The sequence below is a fragment of the Oreochromis niloticus genome, linkage group LG11, assembly GCF_001858045.2.
Source record: "Oreochromis niloticus isolate F11D_XX linkage group LG11, O_niloticus_UMD_NMBU, whole genome shotgun sequence".
Taxonomy (NCBI): domain Eukaryota; kingdom Metazoa; phylum Chordata; class Actinopteri; order Cichliformes; family Cichlidae; genus Oreochromis; species Oreochromis niloticus.
In genome coordinates, this window is record NC_031976.2 from 37178187 (window position 1) to 37195805 (window position 17619).

The window sequence follows — 17619 nt, forward strand, 5'->3', positions numbered from 1 at the left end:
GATGACACTAAAACTAACCACCGATGCATTATTATTATTTATAATAATAAACAAGTGAACTGCTGTATTCTACTGTTGATACCCAACAAATCCTGACGATGGCGTGTTGAATGCAGTTTGTAAGTAGTAGTAAGTAAGTAAAATTTATTTATATGGCACTTTTTAAGACAAGAAGCTGTTACAAAGTGCTTCACATGGGAATGAAGGCATTGAATAATTCAGCGTTTAATGTTAACAGTGGTGTTTGTGTGAGTGGAGGACGCGAGTGTGCCGATGTGTGTTTGTACCTCAGTTCTGTAGACGAGCTGCAGTGTGGCGTCATCGTTCAGTCTGTGGATCTCCAGGAACGGATCCGACTTACTGAAGAAGTCCTAAAAGTACAAACGCAGAGTTCACTCCAAACACACAGTCGGGACATTCAGTCTGATCATGTTCATACTGGCTTTATATGCAGCGCCCCCTGGTGTTTGTACACAGACTTTGTTTCCAAACCAGCACAGACTGGATATAAAAGATGGATGTAGCCACCAGATGGTTTGTGGACATTTTGAGTTGTTGCTGTCACATGTTGGTTTATTGGAGCTAAACGTGAGTACGAGGCTAACAATATCAGCTAACCATAGCTAGCTTAGTTAGCAAGCTGAATGGATCAGAAACCTAAAGCTGCACATTATCTGTGTAATGTAATTACATTAACATGCTCCACAACAACATTCAGAGGTCTTAGTGTCGGCACCCATCTGTCAGGTAAAGAGGCCACGCCCACAATAATTAACAGGTAAGTTATAAGACTCTGGTTTGGTTTCTGTGAAGTTTTAATAATAATTTAATTTTTGTGATATTAAAACTTTTTGGTTCCTGTTTTCCCTTTTTAGTTATTGTTCTAGTGATGAGGTTCAGTTTTATCTATATCATTCTGATCAGTAGTAGTATTGGTAGTAGTTGTAGTACTAGAAGCAGTAGTTTGTGTTGTTTTTCTGGTTATTCTGGTGTTTCTGTGTTTTCTACCTCTGTTGTTGTGTTTGGTGTGCAGTTGTCTCTGTTTTACTTTGATAGTTGGCTTCCTCTGATGTCCTGTTTTGGATTTAACTTCCTGTATGTAATTATATTGATTATTGATTATTTTCCCCTGTTCAAAAAGCCTTGTGTTTCCAAGCTGCGGCGAGTCCTCGGTGTATATATAGCCCTGACTGCTTTCCCTGCAGAGTTTCTGTCTTCTGGATTTTTACTTCCACTGACGTCTCCAGACTTTATCATTTTTTTTTGTTTTTGTTTTTGTTTTTTTGTTTTTTTAACCTGTCCCGTTTGGTTCTTTTGCCATCAGAATTATTGTCTAAAGGCGAAGAAAGATGCCCAACGGATTTACTTTACCAAATGGACCATCCCAGCCTTGCCGTAATGGTCCATCTGATTCACCTTTTATTGTTTATTTTATTTTCACTTGCTGAATACGGGACAGACTTGACTGGTGGAAAGAAAGGGGAGAAAGAAAGAGGGAAAGAAAAAAAAAAAAAAAAAACCTGAGAAGAGGGACGGGGAAAAAGGGCAAAAAACAAAAACCAACAGAATAAGCAGATAAAAAAAAAAATACATATCGATCACCTGGATCACCTGTTGAGAAAGAAAAAAGAAAGCAAGCAGAAGAAGACAAGAGTAATAAACAAGATCACAATGATCTATGGGAATATGACAGTAAATACTAAATATTAAACATTATGGTGCAGCACGTAAGATCGACAGCGCACAGTGTGCTTTGAGGTAGGAGCCCAAAAGGGTGTAGTTTGTGTGTGATCACCTGTGTGTACACCTGTGAGCATGGACGCGCTTGTTTTTAAAAGGTTCCTTCATGTAATGATCTGCTAGAGGGTGTGGGGGGCCACTGCCCCGACCTCCAGGGCATGAAGCAGGTATGGAGGAGATCCAGGCTCCAGACATCCAGAGGCCCCCAGAACACAAGAGACCAAGGAAGACCAACAGAGGGGCAGCCGCGCCACTATCCCAGAAAGAGCTGAGGAGAGTCCCAGATGAGGGGTCACTCAGCAGCCGCGGAGCAGAAGCCAGGGGGGTTGCAGTGACGTGCCCGTGACCTCCGCCAGCAGCCAGCTGTGCCTGAGTGACCGAGCCCCGGGCCGAGAGGCCGAGGGCACCCCACCCCGAAGTGGCCCGAGCGAGCCCCAGGCTCCAGGCCCCGATAAACAGCCGCCAAGGAGTGAGCCGGTGGGTACCTGGGCGCCCACCCCCGGACACAAAGAACCACCAACGCACCGATGTCTGAGGGCGTCTGCCACCGGCAGGGGAAGTGGTGGGGGGAGATGGGCCTCCAAACCTTGGAGGGCCTGAGATGTCCCCAGAGAGGTGGGGTCTGATACCCAACCTGACATATAGACACAGACATACAGGCACACACAGATACAAACATCTATTCCCACCCTCATGCTCTCAACACTCACCCAACGTGGAGACAGACATAGAGAGACACTGTACACACAATCACACTCCCCAAGCGTACTCTAAGCCCCGGGTCTAGGTACCCTTGCCCCTGGAGGGGGAAACTGCGCCCAGACCCAGGTGGTGTTACCCTTTTCCCTGAGGTGGGGAGAAGCAGACCGCCCCGACTCCGCAGCAGCAGGGAGGCCCCACATTCCAGACCCCAGACTTTATCAGTTTTTAAATGTAGCTTGTTTCTTTTCTTTTACCCCATGTTTTTAGTTTGCTTGAACATGAAACATTTTAAAATGTGCTAACAGAGTTGATGGTTTTGCATTATGAACGTAACCACTGAGTAATGCTTTCATTCAGACAAACACAAAGACTCTCAGGACTTGTGATGTTTACTTTCTAATCCTTACCCTGTCGCTGTGATCATTACTTCAGTGATGCTCGGGTTACACTTTGTGGTGTGGGTTTCAGAGCCCACCATGCCTGAGTGATTAATGACTCCCACTCATGTTCACGGTGGCTGTTTGAACATTAGCCCTGTGAGGTCTGAGTACTGTAACCCCACCCAATGCTATCAGGACGTGTCATTTCTCATTAATGGAAGTGATTCAAAACACAGATACATGTATCAAAAACTATTTATGTTTTTTACTTTTCATCATTTAACCTTTACTAAAAAGATCTTCCTGTGACCGTGTGGTGTATGGGGCACACGTACTTTAACTACTATAAGTACACTTAGCTTTCAAAATTCTGTTTGTTGTTGTATTCATTTTATGTACTTGGAAAACTGCAGCTAAGCTGGTGTAGATGTTCTGCACACTGCTGAAAAAGAAGCCCAAACTTGCAGTTCCTCTAATGTCCACCGGAGGCTCCAGCAGTGAGTCGGTCCCCATAGTCCCTCATGTTAAAAAGTCCAAAATTACAGCAGAAGTAAACTTTATGGAGACTTTCCCCATTTATAACAGTTCAGAGAGTGGTGAGGTCCTCCAGCTAGATAATTCAGTCACTTTAATAGGAAGGTTTCCCAGCGCAGGCAGGTGGAGACGTAGGTGGAGACGCAGGTGGAGTGTCGGGCAGGCCTCATCCAATACTATGAGTACTTAAACTAGGATGACCATCCGTCCTCTTTTCCCCGGACATGTCCACTTTTCATGTTCCGTCCGGGGCGTCCGGGGGGATTTTCAAGATTGATAAAAATGTCCAGGTTTTTCTATAGTCCGACAGAGGACCCATATGTGTGATGTCATCCTGCTGCTTTGTGAGCGCTTGTTCTGCGCTCACAGACCGGACAGACAGCGCGCAGCAATGCGCCTAATGATGTTTAAAAGATCCCAAAGCGCAAGTGCTTCTTTTCAGACGAACTGCAAAAGAAATTTTCCTCGTACTGTCCCGGTTTTTTTGCACTTGTTGACTTGTAAAAGCCTATATGAAATATTTTATTTCACAATTCATTAACTGCACAGAGAAGGCATCGTTTAAATATGTTAAATATGTTTCTTTAAGCAAGTTCTTCATGACTCAGCCAAGTGTCCTCTTTTTTGGAAATCAAAATATGGTCAACTTAAACTGGACATAATGTGTCTGTCCTGTAGAAGCCTTTTAATGTATTTATCTGACAAATATTATAATGTTTAAATTCTAAAAGTTTATATTTTAGAATTGAATCTTATTCAGTGATTTCTTTTGTTATTTTGCACTAATTAGCGAAGCATCTGTGCGCTGCATCAATAAACTCTGCAAAAGCAGCTTGCTGATCAAGCTAACTAGCATTAGATGATAATTTAGCATGTCGCTCCATCGAGGTAACGTCTGACATGAAAAAACAAAATATAACAGAGCCGCAGCCCAAACACTGTCCATGAGATGGTGGAACCTGCCCTTCTTACCTTATTATAGAATTTAAATAAAATTCTATTTACAAAAAATCAACCAAACAAACAAAAAAAGAATTGAAAAGTGACATTTATTGAGAAAGACATTCAGGAGGTAACTGGAGGGTCCCGGAGTGACAGATGCAGTTTTTACCTTATCATCCAGCTTCCTGGCGCTGAAGGAGAGCTCGATGTAGTCGTCGTTGCCCGTCAGCTCCTCTGCTGTGATCTGAACACACACACACACATTTTTCCCTTTGATAAGAGCCTCATTATGAAGCCAGGGTGCAGCCATTAAGTCAACAACAAACTCTGAATATTCAGATCAGATTGTGTGAGATCAAACGAGCCACCCTGCTCAGGGAGCTCCTCCAAAACAATGAGCAACTTTTAGCATCAAAGTCGGGGAAATGTAAAGCAAAAGGCTCAAAGTGCTCAGTCAGGCTAACGGGGAAAGTGAGGGCGCTGCTGCAGATGAAAACGCAGGCTGCAGAGAATCGGAAAAACAAAGTGCCTACAGACACACGGGGAAACTTTTACAGGTTAAAGCTGAGACTTCCAGCAGTTCCTGATGGGGGCAGTGTTGTCACTGTCCCGCTGCATAAACCAAGACGTAGTTATACAGAAGTGTGGCTATTTGGCCTGTTGTCATGGTAACGTGATGCTGCCACACCTGGGCGGCAGGTTTAGTGCAGAACAGCAGAAGGTTTCTGACGACAGCCGCTCTGCAGGCGCAGCTTCTGCTTCTAAGAAGTGAAGCTAAGTGTACACCTGCATTACTGCTAATGACCAGCAGGGGGTGACTCCAATGACTGCGAAAATGTGTGACTGTATAAAAGTCGTAGTAAGCAGTTTTCTCACTCATTTTTCTGTATATAGCAGCAGAGCACAGCAACACTGGTTTCAGGGTCCAACTTTCTTTTCTTACACAATAATTTCATAGTTTGTCCAGCGGAGTGACTCCAGCTCCTCGTTTAAGATACAGCTGATCAGACACGTGATGTCATGGTCTCAGGGTTTTGTGGTATTTTTGAATCCTGGTTTCATGGCTGTTTGACTGATGTGGAGTTACTGAGGTCGGTTTCCATTTTCAGACGTCTCTCCCGTCTGTCCGTGCCACACAGGAGCTTTCTTTGTCTTAGCTGCTCTGAAACATCCAGTCAGTGATGATGCTAACTGTCTCTGCTTCAGTCACATACAAAGGCAGTTTTGCACTCATTTCTCTTCTTCTACAGAACACTGAGCAGCGACTACATCAGTCAGACGCGTCATCAGAGGAACGGCTGAGTCGAAGGCAGCATTCGTCCTGCACACAGTTCAGGTCACTGTTATCACCAGATCACAACAACTGTCCCCTCGAGGTGCTTTGCATTGTAAGGTGAAGACTGTGCAGCATTAAAGAGAACATAACGTGCTCCAGACCAGGACACGTGTTCAGCGTACGTTGCCGTGGTGATTTAAAGAGCCGCACGTCCCTGACACTACATTGCTCTCTAACACAGGTTGAAGGTTACGTTGTTTTTCCTGTTTTGCCATCCTTACTGACCATCTGCTCCACCTCTGCTGTCTTCACCTGTCTGAGCTGCTGCTGTTCCTGCTGCCTCTGCTTTCTCTGCTCGTCTTCATTTTTACTTTGGCTCATTTGCTGTACTCCACACCAACACTGACATTATCTTCTTAACTGGTTTGTGAAACAGGAAGTACATATTTTACATATCAGGACATAAGAAGTCCTTACATGTCTTAGGGAAATAAAAAGTAACCAACACATGACACATTGTAACATTTTTTAACAAAAGTTAAGTCAAAATGCAGAAACACTGTGAAAAACTAAGCACAGCCTCCCTGTAGCCTCCCTGCAGCCAGGCAGGAGGCTGCAGGCTGAATTCACTTAACTGTTCCTCAGTCAGCGTGAGCTCCTCTGTAAAGGCAGATGTTTTGGCAGTTTGTTGGTCTGAATCATTCGGATGTGTTAACAGTTCAGAGGCAAGACTTTAGCGATGATCTCAGAGAAGCAGCTGTTGCTGCCCGTCGATGTATTTGACGTTAACGTGCCAGACGTCACAGGAGTGGACATCACAGCAAATTCACCCTGAGGTCAAACAACACAATGCTCAAAACAAACACACACGTTTTCGTAACTTAGTGGGGACATCTACATACTGCTTTCCTTAGTCTGTGAATCTCTCTGGCACTTTTAACAGTTTGTGGAAAATTCTGACGTGAGTGTTGAGCTTCTGTCAGGATAAAACAGACGTGAGGAGAGCAGTTTGTCTGAAAGCATCACTGCAGTTCCTGAGCAGCTGCCCCTCAGCAGCTTCTGGCTGGATAAAGCCTGAGCACAGCCAGCAATGCAGCGTGCATTCTGACAGTCAGCATAAGTCAAATCCTGCAGCAGGACTCGCACAAATCCAGCTGTAAACATGAAAAAGGACCAACAACATAATCCCTGCAAATTTAATTAAGACGACATATTACGAGGCAGATAAACAAACAGCTGAGCAAATTTAATCCACAGACTGAAAGCATCACAGCTCATTTCCTGGGCAGTGTGATATGTGTTGTATGACTGATGAGGAAGAGACGCATTTATAGACCAACATCAGCGACCCGACAGGCTAACAAGGCCTCCAATCGACTCACCAGTCGATTAAAACCAGAGATCTCAAACCTGATGATCGTTTATCATAAATGTTGGTTTCCTGCTGAATGACTGACATGTTTACATGGTGACGGATGGCATTCAGACAACAGCTGATCAGATCGCACGTGGAGAGACGACACATCGCTACACACATGCAATCAACACAAACACACGTTTATCTTCATGGAAACACAGAGTTCATCTGCAGACGGAAAGAAGAGGAAACAGAGGAAGGGGATAGGAGGGAAAAGGAGACAGGACAGAAGGGGACAGGATAAAAAGGAGGGAGGGGGGAAGGAAACACAACAAAAGCTTTAATTTTCTGTAACTGCAGCTTCTTCCTGCACTGAAATCCCTTTGAAATAAATCCCCATGAAGCATTTCATGTGTGCACAGAGGTGAAGAGGAACATCAGAGGGGGATTTTCCAGCTGTGAATTTGGGGATAAATGAAGGAGCAAATCTGTGTGAGGAGCAGACGCCGGCCCGTCCTCGGTCCAGCTGAGAGCATCCCTGCTATCAGAGCTGTGACCAGAACACCACAGCACCAATGAAAATCCCCGTCTGATGGAGGCTTTAATGTCTTGCAGTCACAAACTGTAAACGGCACAGAAACAAACTTTAAATTCACAGAGAGAAAAGAGCTGACAGAGAAAAACCCCGAAGGCTTCGGCGTGAGAGGAGGAGGGACTCAGAGACGCTACAGAAGCAACACGAAGGAGGAGAGGGCAGGGCTCACCGTGATGATGGCTTTCCCCACCGTGCCTCCAGGTCTGAGCAGAGCTTTGGACAGTTTCCTCTGGGAGATGATCTGTGCGCGCGCACACACACACACACACACACACACACACACAGTGTTAATACACACAGCTACTTCTGTACATACATGATTGATTTACAGCAGGAAGCTGTTTGACAAAGAAAATTGCCAGACAGCAATTTTCTTGTAAATTAGACATTTTTGTGGAGTGGACCACCCATAATTTCGTTCAAATACAATGACAAAAAGGACTATTCTATTCTATTCTATTCTATTGTAATTCTGCTCTGGATCATCTGCTTACCAGATTAAAGGTCCCACATCTCCCCACTTTAAGTGCAACAGGGAGCACGCCCTCCATCAGCTTTCAGGACTCTTAAATCCTCACCCTTCCCTGCAGAGTCACACTTCTTCTGGCTCACCGTTGTTCCTCCCACTCGGGTCAAACAGTTTGTTTGTACCATCACCTGTTGAAGGTCAGGTGGTGATCGAGCTGCTGAGGCTCAGCTGAGGTCTGCTGGTTCTCCGGAGCCTTTAAAAAGTCTGATCTGTGTGTTTGAGACGTTAGGATGAAGCTTTGTGCCAGTTTGGCCATTCTGGTGTTTTGTCTTTGATTCTTCTTCTGATCACAGCTGCTTTCACTATCACACAGTCTGTGAATGTGTGCTTTTTAGTTGTTGTTGTTGTTTTGTTCAGTTCTTTTGAATTTTATTTTGTCTTTTGTGTCTCACCTGCTCGTTTTTAAAGCTTTGTTCAAACCTACTCTTCGTGCTGGATCTGATTTTCTTGTAGTTTTTAGGCGATAATCTGTTTTCGTTTTTTTCAGGATTTTCCGGGACATGCCAAGCTGTTAACATATTCTTTAATGTGTTTAAATACTGCTCCTGAACCATGTTTCCACTTCAGTTCCAGCATGAAAACCTCTCCTGCTGTTAAAAATCAAACCTGTGCTATCGGCGGGATAGAAAAGAAGCTGTTTTACTTCATTACGGAGTGAAATCTCGCCCCTCTGTGTGCCAGAACTGCTTCTTCCAGGCCCGTTAAAAACCTGCGGTGCTCCGTCAGCCATCTGGCTGCTGAACGAGCTGGCAGAACTGACGCTGCTGGCAGAAACAAAGACGATGGTGAGGAGGAGGCTTTTCCCGACTTTCCGCAGTCATCCGAGCTGATTGTTTCATCACCCACTTGGCTCCATCTCCTCATCTTCTTCTTCTTCAGATAAGCGTGTTAAAACTCTTCCAACACATTTTTACTTCCCTGCAGGAAACTGAAAACAGTCGGAAGGAAATCCACAACGAGGCTCAGCTGACAGACTTCCCAACTTCAGTTTTTAATGACACCAACAGCAGGTGGAAAATCTGTCTGTTCATCCGATTCTTTAGCTCTTCGAACAAAACACCAAACAACACGTAGATTCCCTCGCACTGCATTATGTGTGGATTTATCTTTTCATTATAGCGCAGACTGAATTTAGGTGATGCGTCTGGAGCCCGACTCCAACGTTTTCCTCGAACTGAAAACTTTGTTTCAGCTCAAACTTTGGTAATGACAGCAGATGGCTGCCTGTTGCCACTCTGCTATCTGACTGGCATTTACTCACAGTTGGCAGAAATTCACTTAGAAACAAAGCGAAGCTGCAGTCTCTGTGAACAAAAACGATTGTTTTCTCCAGAACACATCTCAAAGAAAAAGGACTGAATGCAGCCGACCATCAACCCGAAATATCCTGAATGCATCCTCCACACGGTCCTCGCAGTAACGCGCCACTGCGTTTAGTCAGGCTGACACGTGGAGACGAGCTGGAGGGTGAATACGTCTGCGATCAGGTCGGAGAGCTAATTTATGTGTTTTCCTTGAGCCACACTTAAAACAGACGTTTCAGATGATTCATGTGAATTTTTTCCTGTTGATTTGATTCGTTTCGTGACACTTGTGCTCACTCCCACAAGCCGTCCCTCAGCCGTCTCAAACATTAGCTAATGCCAGGTTAGACTAATCACAAAGTTCAACAGCTCAGACACAAACACAGACTCCACATAGAGTCGAGCAAACAGAAAAGACGGCAGTATTTTGTGAGCTCCAAAGTAAACAAGTGAGCCAAGGTTAGCCAGGTACACTTGGGGTCATGCAGTCTATCTACAGTAGCAGGTAAGCTAACGTTAGTAGGAGAAGGTCAGTTTCATCTGATGGTGTGGAAGACTTGCATTCTGCTTAAAGGCCACCAGGGGGCGATACCTGTGGTCAAACAAAGACTCCCAGGTCTATATTAGACGATGGGAAAACGTCCTTGCCTAGACCAGTGTTTCCCAACCTTTTGGAGCCACGGCACATATTTCACATTAGAAAAATCACACGGCGCAGCACCAAACAAAAATGTCACAAAAAGCATATTGATCTTTTTTCCCAGCGCACCAGGCGTAGTGGAACTGGCTTGGTTTGTCCCCAGTATCCCTTTTTTGCTTTCTTCTGACCACTACTCATGCTATGGCCTTCATCTGGGTCGCAGTTTTCTCTAGGACCAGGTCAGACTGACTACTTATTCTTTTCAAATGTTTATCTATTACTATTACGCATTGCATCGTCTCACAGCATGACTATTATGTAATTTCTCCTTCATCTTCTGTTTTATTGGCAGTTGGCAACCCATTTAATTAGAGCGGGTAGTTGTACTGCCCCCTAGTGGAAAATAATGTAATTGTTCTGCCCGTCGCTTACAGTAGTAATCAGGTGGAACCAGATAATCTTCCACGGCACATCGGATCATTTCAGTGGTTGGGAAACAGTGGCCTAGACATCAGTCAACACTTTCCTGATGAGTTTCGGGGCTCAGTCACTCATTTCAGGTGAATTATCCTGCATACGTAACCTGCTTCCTCACAGCCGGATCTGCCACTCACCACATATGGTTTCACCTCACAAACCAATGGGTGAGGTTCCACTGACTACATCCATCTATGCCCTGAACAGAGACGTCCGTCTGCTGAGCGATCATCATTCCAGGTTTCAGATCCTTGTTTGGGTAAAAATACGCTCCTTCAACCAGTGGCGGTCCTAGCCTGTTTGGCGCCCTGGGCGAACACTCCCTCTGCCCTCGCAAACGGAGGGCGCCCTTACTCCCAGCAAATGGGCGATAGAAAACCGATCGGTGCCTATGCCATTCCCACTATGCCGATGCCTGTGATGCCACCCCCCACCACGATGCCGCCCCGGGCAACCGCCCGTGTCGCCCGTATCAAAAACTGCTACTGTCTTCAACCTTCAGGCAACAACCAGTGAAATAACAGCTGACAATGTAAATTTCCAGGTTCTCAACTTGGATGCAAACAGCTGAAGTGACAGCCAATTAGAGGGAAGGATAGTGCTGATTGACACATGAGGGTTACCTAGGCAACCAGAGCCTGGAATTTCCACTAGCAACCGACTTACAGAGGGACTGTTGTATATCTGGAATGTGCTTAACTCTGAACATTGACAAACGATGCTTACCCATTAGGCACTGGGCTTTTACAGGCATCCACGTGATGAGCTGTGTCACATTCAGTGTTTTGTCTTTTTATTTGTTCTATTTTTTCTTTTTCCATCCATCTATCAGTGTAGATTATTGGCGCCAAACCCCCAAATGTACACTTAAAAAATGGAAAGTTACCAGCAGACTGTAAACGTGTTTATTTCTGCTGTAATATTGAACTTTTTTACATGGGAGTCTTGACATTTTTGGGGCCTCTAGTGGACATAAGAGGAACTGCAGATTAAGTTTAAACACATGAAATTAGAAGTTCAGGTTTTCAGTTTTAGTTTGTATGGAAAACGTTCTGAAAAAAACAGAATTATGATTTTCAGCTGCTGCTCGGTTATCAAACACACATTTGTGTGGAGAGGCTGAAGACTCATTTCGTGTCTCCGGCAGACAAATGATGATTTCTATCAAGTCAGATTTTTATAAATGTTGTGAGAGCGTGCATGAACCGGTCATTCCACAACTTCAGTGAGCGAAACACCACACACACACACACACACACACACACACACACACACACAGAAATGTGTTTAATTCCCACTTTATTGTGTCTGCTGCACTCAGGCTGTAATGGAGTCTCTGAAAAGCTGCTGGCTGACAAAAACACAGCAAACAATTAGCTTTTCATGGAGAAAAGAAAGAAGCCTGAAGAGAAACGCAGACTTCTCTGTTTACTGATGTTTTTCTGAAGTGCTGATCTATTAGCAGAAGCTTTGAAAGTCTGTCGGTGTTACAAACTTCACTGGGAACAAAAAGAGCCGCTCAGACCTTCAGCTGAGGTGAGGCTGATGACTGACAGCTTCCTAATGTTTACCTGTGAGAGCACACACACACACACACACACACACACACACACACACACACACACAAACGGCAGGCGTCCTCTGGCAGATCTCAGTCTCACTCTTCAGTTTCGTGACACTCAGGCTCATTTATTCCTGTTTACTTGTTTTCATTGGCTCTCAGGTATTTGTCAGGTGTGTGGAAAAATAGAAACTTCAGTTTTCATTCAACTGTTTCAGAGAAGTTTCTTAAATGGAAGTAAGATTGTCTGACGGGAGGCTTGAAGTTAAATAAAGACCATAAATAATAAAAAGGGTCTGCTGATAGCGGTGGAACTGTGACTCACCTGTCCCAGCGTGCACTCCACCGATCCCAGGAAGATCGCCTCCTTCAGGCCGTTGTGGCTGCTGTTGATGTCGTACAGCTCAAAGCGCAGACGCTGCACCTCTTCAAAATAAAAGTCCAGCGTGAAAACCTTTGAGTAGGTGGGGTTGACACAGCTGCGGATCACCTCCGTCCGATCCACCTGCAGGACACCAAAGGACAAAATAACGCGAGTTATTGCTCGATGACTTTCACCTGCACGTTTACTGCGAATATTATATGAATCCTGTCGTGTACAAATATGTGTGATTATTAATTTTCCTCGGCCATGAGGAATCATGACGACCTGCATTACATCGGTTTTTTAGACCACTTGCAGGTGCAACAGAAGCAGCATCATGTAGAAGTCTGAAGGACTCCAGCAATCATCAAGCGCGTCTTCACAGTGAAAGAGCCACAGATCAGAAGCATGTTCAGGTTCAGACTCAGACTGCTGAGTCCCTCTTTAATCTCCGGCGTCTCTGGGAGAACATTTAGCAAAAACAGCCTGAACTCTGGAGCCATCGTGGCCCGACATCCAGCCCGTCAGCCTGAGTTTGCCGTCGGAGACTGAAGTTGAAGGTCACAGTTTTCACACATTGGGGAAGTCAGAGCGACTAACCTCAGAATTTCTTTAATGTGACTTTTTTTTTAAACTTTAACATGATTTTATGATTTTATTATTTTCTAGGTAAATTATATCGATGATGAAAACTATTTTCTATGGTTAAAGAGACGTAAACTCAAATACAGATTGTTTTTATTGTTGTCTTTTTAATCTTTCCATCTAAAACAGGATAAAGTGAAGCTCACTTCTGTCTGAGGACAACTGTCCTGAGGTGAGCTGTGAAAACTTTTCCGTCAGTAAGTGCTGATGTTATGATGCTGCTGTTAGCTGCTGTTAGCTGCTGTTAGCTGCTGTTAGTCTGTGTTAACAAAACTGTCTTTAAAGTGGACCCAGGACACGTGGCATTAGCTGGTATAATGTTAGCTTATAACCAGCTGTTGTTGGTTTAGCCAACTCGCTGTCAGCTGTGCAGAGACCAGAGGGTCACATGTCTAATCTGCTTGTGACAATATCAGGGATAAGTGCTTGTTTTCCTTAGAGACCTGACTTCAGTTCAGGAGACGAGGCTTGAGGTGAGGAGGATGGTGCTGAGTCAGGTGACCCAGTGTTGATGTTTGGATTTTGTGCTTTTTGTATTTTCTGGCTCTCCAAGTTCTTCAGTGTTTTGTGATTTCTAGTTCGTAGGTTTTGTTCCATGTTTAGTGTGTCATGTCTCTAATGTAGGTTTGGTTCTGTCTTCTGTTTGTTTGATGTTCCACACTCAGTCGTGCCTCCATGTCGTAGTTTGTCACTCTTGTCTCTGTGTTCCCTCTGTTCCTTATGTTCTGTCAATTTCAGTGTCAGCCTGTGGTTTCCTGTTTTATTTTGATAGTTCCGTGTGAGTGTATTCAGTTTTGCTTCCTCTCCGTCTCGTTGTGTCAGATTAGTCCCAGCTGTGTGTGTATTTGAGCCCTGTGTTTTCCTCTGTCTGTTGTCGCGTCGTTAACCATCACACGCCCTCATGGCTGAGTGTTTCCTCTGTTCCCAGTAATTTCCCAGTGTTCTGTTCCTGGTTTGTTTTCTAGCTCTCAGTTTACTTTGTTGTATTCATCGCTCGCGTTTTTTCAGCAATAAAGTTGTTTTGAGTTTCCTCTCTGTGTATCAGTCCTGCGTTTGGGTCCTACATCCTTCCTACCACACAGCTGAGGGGAGGTGGAGGAGGAGAATGACATCGTGAGAAAGACACAGTGAAACTAAACACATACAAATGTGAAATAGTTTAAAAGAGCTACTTGTGATCTTTAAATCTAAGAGTATGTATGATGTGAAACTGTGATGTCAGCCACTGTATTCAACATGACAGGGCAAGATGGCGGCTTCCTAGACTTGTAGTCAAGACCGCCTAATCCGAGACCAAGACAAGACCAAGTCGAGACGAGACCAAGACCGAGACAAAAAAGTCTTTAAACTGCAGCCAGATGCTGCTTCGTTTACAGGTGTCAGGCATATTTATGTGTTTTTGCTTTCGCACAGCCCTCCTCACCGCTGTCTACTGTCTCACTCACTTACTGAGAGGACAGACGCACGCTCCACTTGACTGTCGCGTCTCTCACCCTCTCTGTTTTTCACATAATGATATTATCCTATATCCTCGCATGTGATTGGCCACAATATGGAGGGATTGGAGCATAGCTGAGCCACTGTGTGAGAGCTGAGCAGCAAAAGGAAATTAAGTGAGGGTAGAAATGACTGAAAGATTATTAGGCTCTGTTTTGAGTTTTGTTCAAAAAAGAATGACTTCATATAGGAAAAAAAATAAATATCACATATGCAGGACACCTTAAACTGTATCAAGACACAGGGACTAAACCCCAATTCAACCAGACCCAGAACTGTTCCGGAATTAAAACAGGACTACAACAGTTCAAAATCAGGACTACTTAGGACTTAACCAAAACAGAACCAGAATCAAAACTAGATGATAGTAGCACTAAAAATCATCATAGACCTGCACTACACTTATTTTTTAATTCTACCAAAGTACAGTATTTAGATTCAGAAAAGTTTATATAATTATTTAGCCTTCATAAGCCTGCATAACTTAATAAATATAGAATTTGAAAAGTAACAAATAGTATCTAAAAAGAAACAGGTACTAGATACATGTTCTGATGAGTTTTGGCAAACAACCATTTGACTAACATGTGTGTCTCACCTGCTCTTGTTCCATCTCTGTTCCTCTCTCTCCCTCTCTGCTCCTCGCTCTCCCTCTCTGCTCCTCGCTCTCCCTCTTTGTTCCTCTCTCTCCCTCTGTTCCTCTCTCTCCCTCTCTGTTCCTCTCTCTCCCTCTGTTCCTCTCTCTCCCTCTCTGTTCCTCTCTCTCCCTCTCTGCTCCTCGCTCTCCCTCTCTGTTCCTCTCTCTCCCTCTCTGTTCCTCTCTCTCCCTCTGTTCCTCTCTCTCCCTCTCTGTTCCTCTCTCTCCCTCTCTGCTCCTCTCTCTCCCTCTCTGCTCCTCGCTCTCCCTCTCTGTTCCTCTCTCTCCCTCTTTGTGCTGACAATCAAGCCAAACACCAACATCATCAAATATACAGTTGAAACCAGATATTTACATACTCTTCAGATAAAAACACAAACATTGTAACATCAAATCAGACTAAATGTTTATTTTTTTAGATTGATAAATATAAAAAACATATTTGTTAACTTTAAGAGTAAAGAGAAAAACTATCTGTATTTCTTAATTGCAAATGGCACCAAATTGTATTCAAAACTGAGCCACACTTATGGAGCTCCACGATTCTTTTCCTGGTGTTTTGGTTGACATCTCTTGATTTTCCCATGTCAAAGAAACAGGCTCTGTGTTTTGCCTTATATGCATCCACAGCTGTGCCACCAATTTACTCACATGGACTCTACTAACCTATCAGAAGCTTCTTCAGCTCAGAATGGAATCGTCAGGAGTTTTCTTATTAATTAACACTAAACTTAGTGTATATGTACTCCTAAATTTGATGAAAGTGATTAAAACAGACAGCTCCCTCTTTTTATTCTGACATTTAACTAATTCAAAAGATATTTCAACATTTATTTATCTAAAACAAAACAAGTTTACTCTAAATTGATGTTTAACAGTAAAAAAAAAGTTTATGTTTTCTCCCTAAAGTGTAAATATCTGGTTTCAGCTGTGAATATACTGCTGTGTATTGGAATTCCTCTTGTTTTGCATAGATATACTGAACAACATACAAAGCATAATATATAAAATAACATCTACCTGAGTTTTTTCTTTGAAAGAAGCTCCTTATGTCCATTGTTGTGTTCATCAGTACATAACTGAAACTGATTCAGAGAGTTTGTTTAGCCGTGGAGGGTAAGAACTGAAAATATGAAATGTAAGCTAAGACTCTCTAAAAAATCAGCATTGTCGTTCGGCTTTTTATTGATCCATTTGTTGATTCACTCGAAGAGCAAGTAACGCAACCAAGTGATCAGTTGATATCAATCTTTTGTGATACACCGTCATATTTACATTATTAGTTCAGTACGAATGATTTGCTTTGGTACCTGGTCAAACTTAAGCTCTCCTGTCTGCAGCAAACTCGCAGGCAGCAGCTTCTCCCCCCTCGCTCACATGCGTGCTGCGCTCAGTCGCCGGTGCCTGAGCTCGGATCATACCAAAATTAGGGGGAATTTACGACGGTGCACTCTGTGCTTCGTGTGTTGTTTTTGTTTTATACAGTTGTCAGTCAGGCATCTAACTAACAAATTACACTCCAAAAGACCCCATGCTTCTGAAAAAATGACCCTGGGTTAAGCCCAGTAAGCCCCCCCCGCTCCGCTGATGGTTGACTCCAAATCTCCCGAACACTACGTCGATTTGAGAACGCAAGACCGAGACCATGACCGAGACAGCGAGACCAAGACAAAAGTCCGTCGAGACCAAGACGAGACCAAGACCATGTAAAAGTGGTCTCGAGACCAAGACCGGTCTCGAGACATCCAACTCTACGGCTTCCACAAACTCTCATCACTTCTATGTATTTTCAATGGATTCAGTCTATTTTTATCAGCACACACCAATTTGCTGGAAGATGTACGTCCACAGTAATCAGTGTATGAGTACATATTCATTTTTGAATACACTTCTAAACATGACATTTTTACCTATTTTTAGATTATTGGTCCAGTGTGTGACTGACTGTGAGAGCTGAGTCCACACTTCCCGTGGTGTAAAACGTTCCAGCTGGAGGACGCAGCTCTAAGGATCACCGTGTGGGATCCGCTCCACAAGTCAGAGCAGGAAAGTGAATGTGGTCAGAAAGTGATGAAGTCCTAAATTAGCAGCGAGCTGCTGAGAAGCTGCGTGCAGTCGAAGTCCTCGTCCAACAGTCAGAGTCGTCCTCGTCTCCTCGTTTTAAGGGACAGATGGTGAATCGGCTGAAAAGAAATCCAGCGTGGAGCGTGACAGGAAACCCCACGTCCTGCGAGTGTCTGAACTTTTCCTGCTTCTGTCTGAGAACGAGTGTAAGAGCTCCACTGGCTCCGAAACATCTGAAAGCAGGAAATCATCCCGCAGGTTCGCTCAGCAGTTTGATGTGAAAACAAAAGGTCCTGAAGATCTGCAGTCTCAGCATCTCTCATTAGTCAGAAACAGAAGCGTTCAAGCATCAAGGCTTTTTTATTTCCTCTGTAA

The 17619-nt window shown here is 44.0% G+C and overlaps 1 protein-coding gene across 1 annotated transcript in view; it reads right to left on the reverse strand.

The window, feature by feature from the left end:
• Positions 1–17619, reverse strand: part of cpne4a (copine IVa) — a 93057-nt gene that overhangs the window by 39562 nt on the left and 35876 nt on the right. Inside the window, exons 3-6 of the mRNA XM_003451229.5 lie at positions 12363–12542; positions 7696–7767; positions 4468–4542; positions 288–371 (exon numbers count right to left, since the gene is read on the reverse strand). Of these exons, the coding sequence (XP_003451277.1) occupies positions 288–371; positions 4468–4542; positions 7696–7767; positions 12363–12542 (411 nt within the window). The remainder of the gene's footprint in view (positions 1–287; positions 372–4467; positions 4543–7695; positions 7768–12362; positions 12543–17619) is intronic.